The sequence below is a fragment of the Pleurodeles waltl genome, chromosome 12 (assembly GCF_031143425.1).
Source record: "Pleurodeles waltl isolate 20211129_DDA chromosome 12, aPleWal1.hap1.20221129, whole genome shotgun sequence".
Lineage (NCBI taxonomy): Eukaryota > Metazoa > Chordata > Amphibia > Caudata > Salamandridae > Pleurodeles > Pleurodeles waltl.
Genome location: NC_090451.1, coordinates 523488325 through 523501261, shown reverse-complemented (window position 1 = coordinate 523501261; position 12937 = coordinate 523488325). Strand labels below are relative to the sequence as shown.

Sequence of the window (12937 nt, the reverse complement as noted above, 5' to 3'; positions counted from 1 at the left end):
CCATAAGGAGACACGCTTGGCTACGCACTTCAGGCTTCAAACCTGAAATCCAGCAGGCTGTCCTTAATATGCCCTTCAACGAGAAACAACTGTTTGGCTCGGAAGTGGATACAACCATTGAAAAACTTAAAAAGGACACAGACACGGCCAAAGCCATGGGCGCACTCTACTCCCCGCAGAGCAGAGGCTCTTTCAGAAAAACTCCATTTAGAGGGGGGTTTCGTGGCCAACCCACAGACACCACCAGCCAACAATCAAGAACCACACCATATCAGGGTTCCTTCCAAAGGGGAGGTTTCAGGGGATATCGGGGGGGTCAATTCCCAAGGAGTAGGGGAAGATTCCAGACTCCAAAAACACCTCCACCTAAACAGTGACTTTCAAGTCACGCAACCCCTTCACTCAACACCAGTGGGGGGAAGACTAAGCCAATTCTACCAATCTTGGCAACAGATTACAACAGACAATTGGGTATTAGCAATAATCCAACATGGCTATTGCATAGAATTCCACAACTTCCCACCGAACATCCCCCCCAAAACACGCAAAATGTCACAACATCATTTAGAACTTTTAGGACTAGAAGTTCAAGCACTACTGCAAAAGGATGCAATAGAATTAGTACCAGTACAACAAAAAAACACAGGAGTTTACTCCCTGTACTTTCTAATTCCAAAAAGAGACGAAACATTGAGACCAATATTAGATCTCAGGACACTAAATACCTACATCATATCGGACCATTTTCACATGGTCACACTACAAGACATCATTCCACTGCTCAAACAGCAAGATTACATGACCACATTAGACCTAAAGGATGCGTACTTTCATATACCAATACACCCTTCTCACAGAAAGTACCTACGGTTTGTATTCAAAGGAATACATTACCAATTCAAGGTGTTGCCATTCGGAATAACAACTGCACCAAGAGTGTTCACAAAATGTCTAGCAGTAGTAGCAGCACACATCAGGAGACAACAGATACATGTGTTCCCTTACCTAGACGACTGGCTAATCAAAACCAACACAGTAAAAAAATGCGCAAACGACACCACCTTTGTCATACAAACCCTTCACAAACTGGGGTTTTCCATCAACTACACAAAATCACACCTAGAACCGTGTCAAACACAACAATATCTAGGAGCAACCATCAACACATCAAAAGGAATTGCCACTCCAAGTCCACAAAGAGTGCAGGCATTCCACAAGCTAATAAGTGCTATGTTTCCAAACCAAAAGATACAAGCAAAATTTGCGCTAAAACTTCTAGGCATGATGTCATCATGCATAGCCATTGTCCCAAACGCAAGACTACACATGCGACCCTTACAACAGTGTCTAGCATCACAATGGTCACAGGCACAGGGTCAACTTCAAAATCTGGTGTTGGTAAACCGCCAAACATACCTCTCGCTTCTATGGTGGAACAGCAAAAATTTAAACAAAGGGCGGACATTTCAGGACCCAGTGCCTCAATACGTTATAACAACAGATGCTTCCATGACAGGGTGGGGAGCACACCTCAATCACCACAGCATTCAAGGACAATGGGATATACACGAAACAAAATTTCATATCAATTACCTAGAACTGTTGGCAGTATTTCTAGCGTTAAAAGCCTTCCAACCCATAATAACAAACAAATACATTCTTGTCAAAACAGACAACATGACAACAATGTATTATCTAAACAAACAAGGAGGAACACACTCAACACAATTGTGCCTCCTAACACAAAAAATTTGGCAGTGGGCGATTCACAACATTCGCCTAATAGCACAATTTATTCCAGGAATACAAAACCAACTAGCAGACAACCTTTCGCGAGACCACCAACAAGTCCACGAATGGGAAATTCACCCCCAAGTTCTGAACAAGTACTTTCAAATTTGGGGAACACCCCAGATAGATTTGTTCGCAACAAGAGAAAACTCAAAATGCCAAAACTTCGCATCCAGGTACCCACACTGCGAATCACAAGGCAATGCTCTATGGATGAATTGGTCAGGGATATTTGCGTACGCTTTTCCCCCTCTCCCTCTCCTTCCATATCTAGTAAACAAGTTAAGTCAAAACCAACTCAAACTCATACTAATAGCACCCACATGGGCAAGACAACCTTGGTATACAACTCTACTAGACCTTTCACTAGTACCGCATGTCAAACTACCCAACAGGCCAGATCTGTTAACACAACACAAACAACAGATCAGACATCCAAACCCAGCATCATTGAATCTGGCAATTTGGCTCCTGAAATCCTAGAATTCGGACACTTGGACCTCACACAAGAATGCATGGAGGTCATAAAACAAGCTAGAAAACCTTCCACTAGACACTGCTATGCATCTAAGTGGAAAAGATTTGTTTACTACTGCCATGCCAATCAAATACAACCAGTACATGCCTCTACTAAAGACATAGTAGGATACTTACTACATTTGCAAAAAGCAAATCTCGCTTTTTCATCTATAAAAATACACCTCGCAGCTATATCTGCTTACCTACAAACTACTCATTCATCCTCTCTATTTAGAATACCAGTTATTAAAGCATTCATGGAAGGGCTAAAAAGAATTATACCACCAAGAACACCACCAGTTCCTTCATGGAATCTTAACATCGTCTTAACAAGACTCATGGGTCCCCCTTTCGAACCCATGCATTCCTGTGAAATGCAATATCTAACCTGGAAGGTCGCATTTCTCATTGCAATCACATCCCTCAGAAGAGTAAGTGAAATACAGGCATTTACCATACAAGAACCATTTATTCAAATACACAACAATAAAATAGTTCTAAGAACAAATCCAAAATTTCTGCCAAAAGTAATCTCACCATTCCATTTAAATCAAACAGTAGAATTGCCAGTGTTCTTCCCACAACCAAATTCTGTGGCTGAAAGGGCACTACATACATTAGACATCAAAAGAGCACTAATGTATTACATTGACAGAACAAAGCTAATCAGGAAAACAAAACAACTGTTCATAGCTTTTCAAAAACCACACATAGGAAATCCAATCTCTAAACAAGGCATTGCTAGATGGATAGTCAGATGCATTCAAACATGCTATCTTAAAGCCAAAAGAGAATTGCCTATTACACCAAAGGCACACTCAACCAGAAAGAAAGGTGCTACAATGGCCTTTCTAGGAAACATTCCTATGAGCGAAATATGTAAGGCTGCAACCTGGTCTACGCCTCATACGTTTACTAAACACTACTGTGTAGACGTACTAAATGCACAACAAGCTACAGTGGGCCAAGCTGTACTAAGAACATTATTCCAAACTACTTCAACTCCTACAGGCTAAACCACCGCTTTTAGGGGAGGTAACTGCTTTATAGTCTATGCCAAACATGTGTATCTGCAGCAACATATGCCATCGAACTGAAAATGTCACTTACCCAGTGTACATCTGTTCGTGGCATTAGTCGCTGCAGATTCACATGTACCCTCCCACCTCCCCGGGAAGCCTGTAGCCGTTTAGAAGTAGATCATAAACCTTAAACATTTGAACATTTGTAAAAAAATTATTAGAAACTCTTATCATACATACATATTCACTCCATTGCATGGGCACTATTTATACCAAACAACTCCATCCTCACCCTCTGCGGGGAAAACAATCTAAGATGGAGTCGACGCCCATGCGCAATGGAGCCAAAGAGGGAGGAGTCCTTCGGTCCCGTGACCAAAAAGACTTCTTCGAAGAAAAACAACTTGTAATACTCCGAGCCCAACACCAGGCAGCGGACTGTGCCAAACATGTGAATCTGCAGCGACTAATGCCACGAACAGATGTACACTGGGTAAGTGACATTTTCATTCTGCCACCCATGGGAGACTAGGCAAACTGTGCGGGTCTGCCATCTGCAGCCTCTGTGAAAAGGTGCATGCACCCTTTCACTGCTGTCACCACACCAGGTCACTCACTGTAGGTCACCCACTGTAGGTCACCCCTATGGTAGGCCCTTCATGCCTAAAGGGCAGGGTGCAAGTCTGTGTGAGCAGAGGTGCTTCTATGAACTCCAGTTCCAATTCTCTGGATTTTATAAGTGCAGGGAAGCCATTTTAGCTATTTACTGGCAACTACTGTCTACCTGTGGTCCAGCTACATAAAGGTAACTCCATACCTAGGCATGTTTGGTATCACACCTGTCCGAATCATACCACAATACTTATTGCCAGTATTGGTGGCATGATTCCGTGCACTCTGGGCTCGTTGGATGGCCCCCAAGTCCTGTTCCTACCAGTCTTTCAGGGTCTGCGAGCAGCCCATGCTGCTGCAGCCCCTCATACAGGATTCTGCCCTCCTGCTGCTTGACGAGCACAGGAAGACAGAACAAAGGATTTCCTGGGGGAGAGGGGATGCAACCTTCTCTCCCTTGGAAATAGGTGTTACTAGGCTGGGAGCGGTAACCCTCCCCCACACCACTGGTTTGCTTTGAAAGGCACATTTGGTGCCCTGCTTGCATAATCCGGTTTGCTCTAGTCGGGGGTCCCCTGGTCCTCGCTCTGGCACAAAACTGCGCAAATGAAAGGTGAGTGACCACTCTCCTGTCCACCACCTTGGGGTGATGCCCAGAGCTGCTCTAGGTGGCCAGTTGATCTGGAAATAAGATGTGCAGAGTCCCCTGGGAGCAACGGACTGACGTCAGTGACCCCCTCCTATAGGTGGTCTTTCACCTCAGAGTGACCAGGCCCCTTTTTGGGCTCTTTAGGGACTCACTTGCGTGTAGGTCCCCAGATTCATTGTGCAAGACTTCGTCAGGACCTCTTTGCAAAGACGACATCTGCTCCTGGCCACCAGAACCGCTGCTGGACTCTACAGGAACCGAACAAGACTGCAACACCGGGACAACCTCACCTTGCAACATTGTTTCTGCGGCTCCTGTCAACAACTTGCAACATTTCCACGGCTGTGCATGTTCTGGGGCCGGCAAGATTTAGGTTAGGCAGATATATCACCTAGATAAGCTGTACTTTAAGCTTCTGATCCTTGGAGGACTGTATTCACCTGTCTATGAAAACTGGCAGGTGCATTTCTTTTTTTGTTTTTTTTTGTTTTTTTTTTTTGTTTTACAGACCAAAGGGCATGACTGAAGTGATAATGCCCTCCAATGGTTGAAAAAGCAGTGTTTGGTTTAGCATCATCTGATAATTTGATCTGCCAATAGCCTGCAGTGAAATCAAATGTGCCATGATACTTCGCAGATGCCAGTGTATCTATTAATTAGCTCATATGCCCTAGGGATAGGATGAGCATCTGTCTTTGTGACAGTGATGAGCCCTCTATAGTCAACACAGATCTTCATTTCTCTTTTCCCATTCTGAGAGTGAGGTTTTGATACCAGCACTACTGGGCTAGCCCAGGGGCTATCGGAGGGCTCTATGACTCCCAGGTCCCGCATTTTTTGCACTTCTGCTTTGATGCAGTCTATAACATGCTCAGGTTGCATATAGATTTTGCGTTTTTATGGGCAAACTGTCCCCTGTGTCTACGGTGTTCACACCATGGTGTCTGACCAAGTGTTACAGAAAACAGTTCTGAGAACTGCCCTAGGAGGTTCCTGTAGTCTTCCTTTTGAGACTCAAAGGCAATCTGCTAAGACTACCCCCTCAACTGAGCCATCGGCTGCAGAATTGGAGAAGAGGTCAGGGAGAGGGTCACTTTTTTCTTCCTGTCCCTCATCAGTGGCCATGACCAGGATCACATCAGCCCTGTCATAGTGGGGCATCAGGCGGTCCACATGAAGCACCCTGAGGGGGCTTCTGATTTTTCCATAAGTCCACCAAGTAGGTGACCTCACCCTTCTTTTCCACTATTGTGTGGGGACCACTCCACGTGTCTTGGATTGCCCTGGGAGCCACAGGCCCAAGTACCCACACTTTCTGCCCTGGATGGTAAACAACTAGGACAGCCTTCTGTTCATGCCACTGCTGAAGGTTTTCAGTGGCCTTTTTCATGTACTCAGAAATCCTGGATCTGAGGCGAAGTACATAGTCCACTATGTTTTTTGTTAGGGAGATTGAGAGGTTGCTCCCAGTCCTCCCTTACAAGAGCGTCCCTAACAGGGTTCCCAAACAGAAGTTCAAAGGGGCTGTAGCCCACACTCTTCTGAGGGACCTACCGGTAGGCAAAGAGGAGGAATGGCAGTAGGACATCCCATCTCGAGTTTTTCAGAGAGTCCCATGATCGTGCCCTTGAGAGTTATATTAAATCTCTCTACCAAACAATTGGTTTTGGGGGGGGGGTGGAGGGGTGGCTAGATGTAAGGAGTGGTGAACTTGTAAGTAACACCATTCCTTCCACATCATTGCATTTAGGTATGCAGACAAAGTTGGTACCTCTGTCTGACACCACCTCTTTAGGAAAGACTACTCTAGAGAAAATTCCCAGGAGGGCTTTTGCCACTACAGGAGCTGTAGTGGTCCTTAAAGGTATGGCCTCGATACCTGGTAGCATGGTACACCAGTATGAATCTGTTTCCAGAGGCAGTGGGTGGGTTAAGGGGACCTAACGGTATCCACCCCAACCCTCTCAAAGGGAACCCCAACCACTGGAAGTTGAATAAGGGGGCCTTTGGGGTGCCACCTGTGTTGCCAATGGCTTGACAGGTGACAGAGGAACGACAAAACTCCTTAGTATCTTCAGACATGTAGGGCCAATGAAAATGAGGGACTAGCCTGTCCCAAGTCTTGCTTTGCCCCAAGTGACTTGCCAGGGGAATATCATGTATAAGGGTCAGCAAAGATTCTATATATTGAAGAGGTACTACCACTGGTGGCACCAGTTTAGGGTTCCCCTTTGCTCTGAATGAGGTTGTCTTCCCAATACACCTTGTGGGTTCCACTGACATCCCCCTGCTTCTTGAAGGACAACTTGCTGCCTTAACCCTTCCAGTGTGGGACAGGCTTTCTGAGCCAGACCAGACTGAATTCCTCCCTGGCAGGTCCCCCGCTCCTAAGAGTTCAGCTGTATCAGCCTTCAGCTCCTCAGGTGTAGGTTCTGCAACATAGTAGATTCCTCCTCCTCAAAGGGGGAATCTTCACTGGAGGGTGGGATGGGGGCAACTTTTTGCCTTTCCTTCCCTCGGGTTTTGGAAGTTCTTGGGCCATTATTCCAGGCTCCAAGCTTCCTTGCCCTTTTTTCTTTTTGACCTGTGCCTTGGCCAAAGCAAAAATATGCTGTGGGATGCCCAGCATTGCTGCGTGGGTCTGCAACTTCAGCCCAAGCTGAAGTTTCCAAGCCATTCCCTAGTACACACACTACAGGTAGATCTGAGGGGACAGCAACCTTTTTAAGACCAGTAAGACCCCCACCCAACCCAACCCCCACCCCCCCCCCCCCCCTCCCCCCCCCCCCCCTTCCCCCTCTCTGAAATCGACAACTGCCATGAGATGGCACAGTATTGTTATGGGCATACGTCACCTGGTACTGATGACCAAGTAGGTGTTGCTTAGGGGACACCAGTTTTTCAGTCCGCATGGTGACACTGGCACCTATGTCCCTGTAGGCCTCTGCCTGAACACCATTTATCTAGGGGTGTGCTGCCTGTACTTATCCATATTAAGGGGACAGGCAGCAAGGGTGGAAAGATCAATGCCCCCATCAAAAACTAAGACAGCCTCAGATGTCTCTCTGACTAAGCCAGCCCCCACTACACTTCCTAAAGTGAGCCCAGCCACACCCTTGGATTGCTTGTTGTTACCTGACCCACCACTGCTGTTACTAGGGGAACTAGTGGTAGAGGTGGCGGTTGTAGTGGTGGGTGGCCTGGTGCCTTTCTTATGACAGGAGCGGTCTCCTGTCTTATGGCCTTTAGTTTTACACACATAGCACACAGGTATTTTATTATGGGAGGAGGAGGAAGAGGTTTTAGACCCACACCTGCTAGCTAGAGGGCACTGTGGTACTTACCTTTAAGATTTCCTTGTACCCACAGCTCCCCTCTACACATTCCGCTTATGTGGGGGTACTGTGTTCGCATTCCATTTTTTTTCTAGTATATGGTTTGGGCTCCCCCTAGGGTCACTGTTGTCTATATGTATTTGCACTGTTATCTATCACTTTCTATGGCTATTGCTGATTACTTGTGTATATATCTAGTGTTACTTCCTGTCGGAGGGTTGCCTCTCTAGTACATTTTGGTGTCACTGAAATTACCTTTATTTTTGTACACTGAGTGTTTTCTTTCATGTGTGTAAGTGCTGTGTGACTACAGTGGTATTGCATGAGCTTTGCATGTGTCCTGGATAAGCCTTGACTGCTCATCCACAGCTACCTCAAGAGAGCCTGGTGTAAGTTCCTCAGGTACCCACCACACACCAGGCCAGCTTCCTACAGTAATGCACTCTGCCTTAGTGTGATGTAAGACCTGCTAGTGGGGTGACTGGCATATGGTACTTGCAATTTTAGGAGGCATGGCACACAGTTTGTGTTTCATGTTGTGTTTTAATTTTTGTCTACACCAAGACACGCAGCTTGCAATGGCAGCTGGTCATGTGCTAAGTGAGGGGTCCCTCAGGGTGGCACAGTCGTGTTGCAGCCCTTAAGGACCTTCTTTAGTACCCTAGATACCACAGGTACCAGTAGCTAGAGACTTAAAGGGTGCTAAAGGTTTTGCCAATGGGGGAAGCGACAGTGCAGATTTTGGGTAAAGAGATCTGGCACTGAGGACCTGGTTAGCAGGAATCCAGTGCCTGTTCAGTCGAAATCACATCAGATACCAGATAAAAAGTGGGGGTTAAACATGCCAAAAAGGGTGCTTTCCAACACCATCTCTCACATCCTTCCTGCTCTGCGAGCTGATTAGTGTAAGGTCACCCTTCTTAAGGGCGCTATAATTTCACACCAGTTGCCGACCTTCATAATGGCTCCGGTCTCCTGGTGTTAAGTCACCAAAGTAATTGAGGCCAGCATGGCGACTATATAGGTACCATGTGTAGGAAGTTGGCTCTGTATGCACTATTTCAAAGTAAGTAATAGTATGAACAGAGTCCAAGGGTTCCCCTTAGAGGTAAGATAGTGGCAAAAAGAGATAATACTAATGCTGTATTTTGTGGTAGTGTGGTCGAGCAGTAGGCTTATCAAAGGAGTAGGTAGTGTTAAGCATTTGTTGTACATACACACAGGCAATAAATGAGGAACACACACTCGGAGACAATTCCAGGCCAATAGGTTTTTGTTATAGAAAAATATATTTTCTTAGTTTATTTTAAGAACCACAGGTTCAAATTCTACATGTAATACCTCATTTGAAAGGTATTGCAGGTAAGTACATTAGGAACTTTGAATAATCACAAAAGCATATATACTTTTTACATAAAACACGTATAGCTATTTTAAAAGTGGACACTGTGCAATTTTCACAGTTCCTAGGGGAGGTAAGTTATTGTTAGTTCTTGCAGGTAAGTAAACCACCTACGGGGTTCAAGTTTGGGTCCAAGGTAGCCCACCGTTGGGGGTTCAGAGCAACCCCAAAATTACCACACCAGCAGCTCAGGGCCGGTCAGGTGCAGAGTTCAAAGTGGTGCCCAAAACACATAGGCTTCAATGGAGAAGGGGGTGCCCCGGTTCCAGTCTGCCAGCAGGTAAGTAACCGCGTCTTCGGAGGGCAGACCAGGGGGGTTTTGTAGGGCACCGGGGGGGACACAAGTCCACACAGAAAGTACACCCTCAGCAGCGCGGGGGCAGCCGGGTGCAGTGTGCAAACAAGCGTCGGGTTTGTAATAGGAATCAATGGGAGACCAAGGGGTCTCTTCAGCGGTGCAGGCAAGGGGGGGGGATCCTCGGGGTAACCACCACCTGGGCAATGGAGAGGGCCTCCTGGGGGTCACTCCTGCACTGGAGTTCCGATCCTTCAGGTCCTGGGGGCTGCGAGTGCAGGGTCTTTTCCAGGCGTCGGGATCTGGGAATCAGACAGTCGCGGTCTGGGGGAGCCTCGGGATTCCCTCTGCAGGCGTCGCTGTGGGGGCTCAGGGGGGACAACTTTGGTTACTCACAGTCTTGGAGTCGCCTGGGGGTCCTCCCTGTAGCGTTGGTTCTTCACCAGTCGAGTCGGGGTTGCCGGGTGCAGTGTTAAAAGTCTCACGCTTCTGGCGGGAATTGCAGGGGTCTTTAAAGTTGCTCCTCTGGAAACAAAGTTGCAGTCTTTGTTGAACAGGGCCGCTGTTCTCTGGAGTTTCTTGGTCCTTTTAGAGCAGGGCAGTCCTCTGAGGATTCAGAGGTCGCTGGTCCTGGGGAAAGCGTCGCTGGAGCAGTTTTCTTCCGAAGGGGGGAGACAGGCTGGTAGAGCTGGGGCCAAGGCAGTTGGTGTCTCCGTCTTCTCTGCAGGGTTTTTCAGCTCAGCAGTCCTCTTCTTCTTAGGTTGCAGGAATCTGAGTTCCTAGGTTCAGGGGGAGCCCTTAAATACTAAATTTAAGGGCGTTTAGATCTGGGGGGTTAGTAGCCAATGGCTACTAGCCCTGAGGGTGGGTACACCCTCTTTGTGCCTCCTCCCAAGGGGAGGGGGGTCACATTCCTACCCCTATTGGGGGAATCCTCCATCTGCAAGATGGAGGATGATTTTTAAAAGTTAGTCACCTCAGCTCAGGACACCTTAGTGGCTGTCCTGACTGGCCAGTGACTCCTCCTTGTTATTCTCATTATTTCCTCCGGCCTTGCCGCCAAAAGTGGAGCCGTGGCCGGAGGGGGCGGGCAACTCCACTAGCTGGAGTGCCCTGTGGTGCTGGAACAAAGGGGGTGAGCCTTTGAGGCTCACCGCCAGGTGTTGCAGCTCCTGCCTGGGGGAGGTGATAGCATCTCCACCCAGTGCAGGCTTTGTTACTAGCCACAGAGTGACAAAGGCACTCTCCCCATGTGGCCAGCAACATGTCTCGAGTGTGGCAGGCTGCTAAAACCAGTCAGCCTACACGGGTAGTTGGTTAAGGTTTCAGGGGGCACCTCTAAGGTGCCCTCTTGGGTGTATTTTACAATAAAATGTACACTGGCATCAGTGTGCATTTATTGTGCTGAGAAGTTTGATACCAAACTCCCCAGTTTTCAGTGTAGCCATTATGGTGCTGTGGAGTCCGTGTTTGACAGACTCCCAGACCATATACTCTTATGGCTACCCTGCACTTACAATGTCTAAGGTTTTGCTTAGACACTGTAGGGGCACAGTGCTCATGCACTGGTGCCCTCACCTATGGTATAGTGCACCCTGCCTTAGGGCTGTAAGGCCTGCTAGAGGGGTGACTTATCTATACTGCATAGGCAGTGTGAGGTTGGCATGGCACCCTGAGGGGAGTGCCATGTCGACTTACTCGTTTTGTCCTCACCAGCACACACAAGCTGGCAAGCAGTGTGTCTGTGCTGAGTGAGGGGTCCCCAGGGTGGCATAAGATATGCTGCAGCCCTTAGAGACCTTCCCTGGCATCAGGGCCCTTGGTACCCGGGGTACCAGTTACAAGGGACTTACCTGGATGCCAGGGTGTGCCAATTGTGAAAACAAAAGTACAGGTTAGGGAAAGAACACTGGTGCTGGGGCCTGGTTAGCAGGCCTCAGCACACTTTCAATTCAAAACATAGCATCAGCAAAGGCAAAAAGTCAGGGGGTAACCATGCCAAGGAGGCATTTCCTTACACCATGCAGGTCATTGCCAGTGCAGACAATGATGCTGACAAAGAGCCGAATGACAGAACCTACTAGTGCGCAGGAGTACTGCTCGAAAACATCCTGATCCAGTCTGACACCTAGGGAATATTCTAAAGAAATGAATCTGCTGCTAGTCTTTACCAGATATTATTACCAAAGGTGAGTAACTTGTTCGTCAGGGCACATTGGTCACCTTTTATATGCAGCTCTGCTCATCACACTTCCAGAACAATGTGCGAGCAAAGCTGCATGACCGCCCTGGACGGTGTGCAGTAATACTGTTTCTAAAGTTTCTGGATCCATTTTGATGCCTGGGAAATAACAAGGTGAGGAATTTGCAGTTAGATTGTGTATCGACCAGAAAGATTGTTACTGTAGTTAATTAATTTGTTGTTCCTGATCCTGTCTAAAGTGTGGGAAAGCTTCAAAGTGGACAATCAAGAGGAAGAGCAAGGGTACATTAGAAAAATTATTGCTGAATATAAGTGACGTGTTCAACTACATTACTGGAGTTGCTCTGGATTCTTGAGATATGCTTTGAGCAACACTGCTAGAGGTTTGCTAGTGCAAGGGTTGCAAGTAGGGCAAATGTAGTCTTAACTTGACTATACTATTAAGTTACTAAAATTGTCTTAATGTTTTTCCTCTTTGTTTACTTAGGTGGATATGCTGAGTGAGATAAACATTGCTCCGAGAATCCTCACAAACTTCACTGGAGTGATGCAGCCTCAGTTCAAGAAGGATTTGGATTCGTACCTGAAGACCCGCTCACCAGTTACCTTCCTATCAGAGCTCCGCAGCAACCTACAGGTGAGCACTACATCTACTTTAAATTCAAAAATGCAACCGCAAAGGTGTTGCTAATAAATCAGTTTTACATATGTTCCCTATATGGTACATGTAAGGAAATGCCTCTTTTCGTATGGGTCCCTTCTACCCTCCACCCCTTTAATCGAAGCATGACTGCGCGAAGCTACAGCTACCCTGGGTTGATCTTAAGTTCGGCAAATGAAGCCTGACTGGTCTTTAGAAGGGCTGGTAGTTTCTTACACAGTGATTTCTTAAAACCACTCCATATAATACACCCCATTTCCTCACAACTGGCCAAACCGTTTTTTCCTGTGGGGTCATGTAACCCCCAGTTAACCACATAACTAGAAAAGGCTCCACACTTTAGTAGAAGGATTTAGACATATTCGGAGTGAGCAGAGCACTCTGGGATAGCTAGGAAGCCACACTGCACAGAAAGTTGTCATCTGACTGTAAGGAACATGGTAGCCCA

General features: G+C 47.0%; 1 protein-coding gene across 1 annotated transcript in view; it reads left to right on the top strand.

The window, feature by feature from the left end:
• Nucleotides 1–12937, top strand: part of CNOT1 (CCR4-NOT transcription complex subunit 1) — a 1177977-nt gene that overhangs the window by 1013026 nt on the left and 152014 nt on the right. The window contains exon 46 of the mRNA XM_069215998.1: nt 12316–12465. Within this exon, the coding sequence (XP_069072099.1) occupies nt 12316–12465 (150 nt within the window). The remainder of the gene's footprint in view (nt 1–12315; nt 12466–12937) is intronic.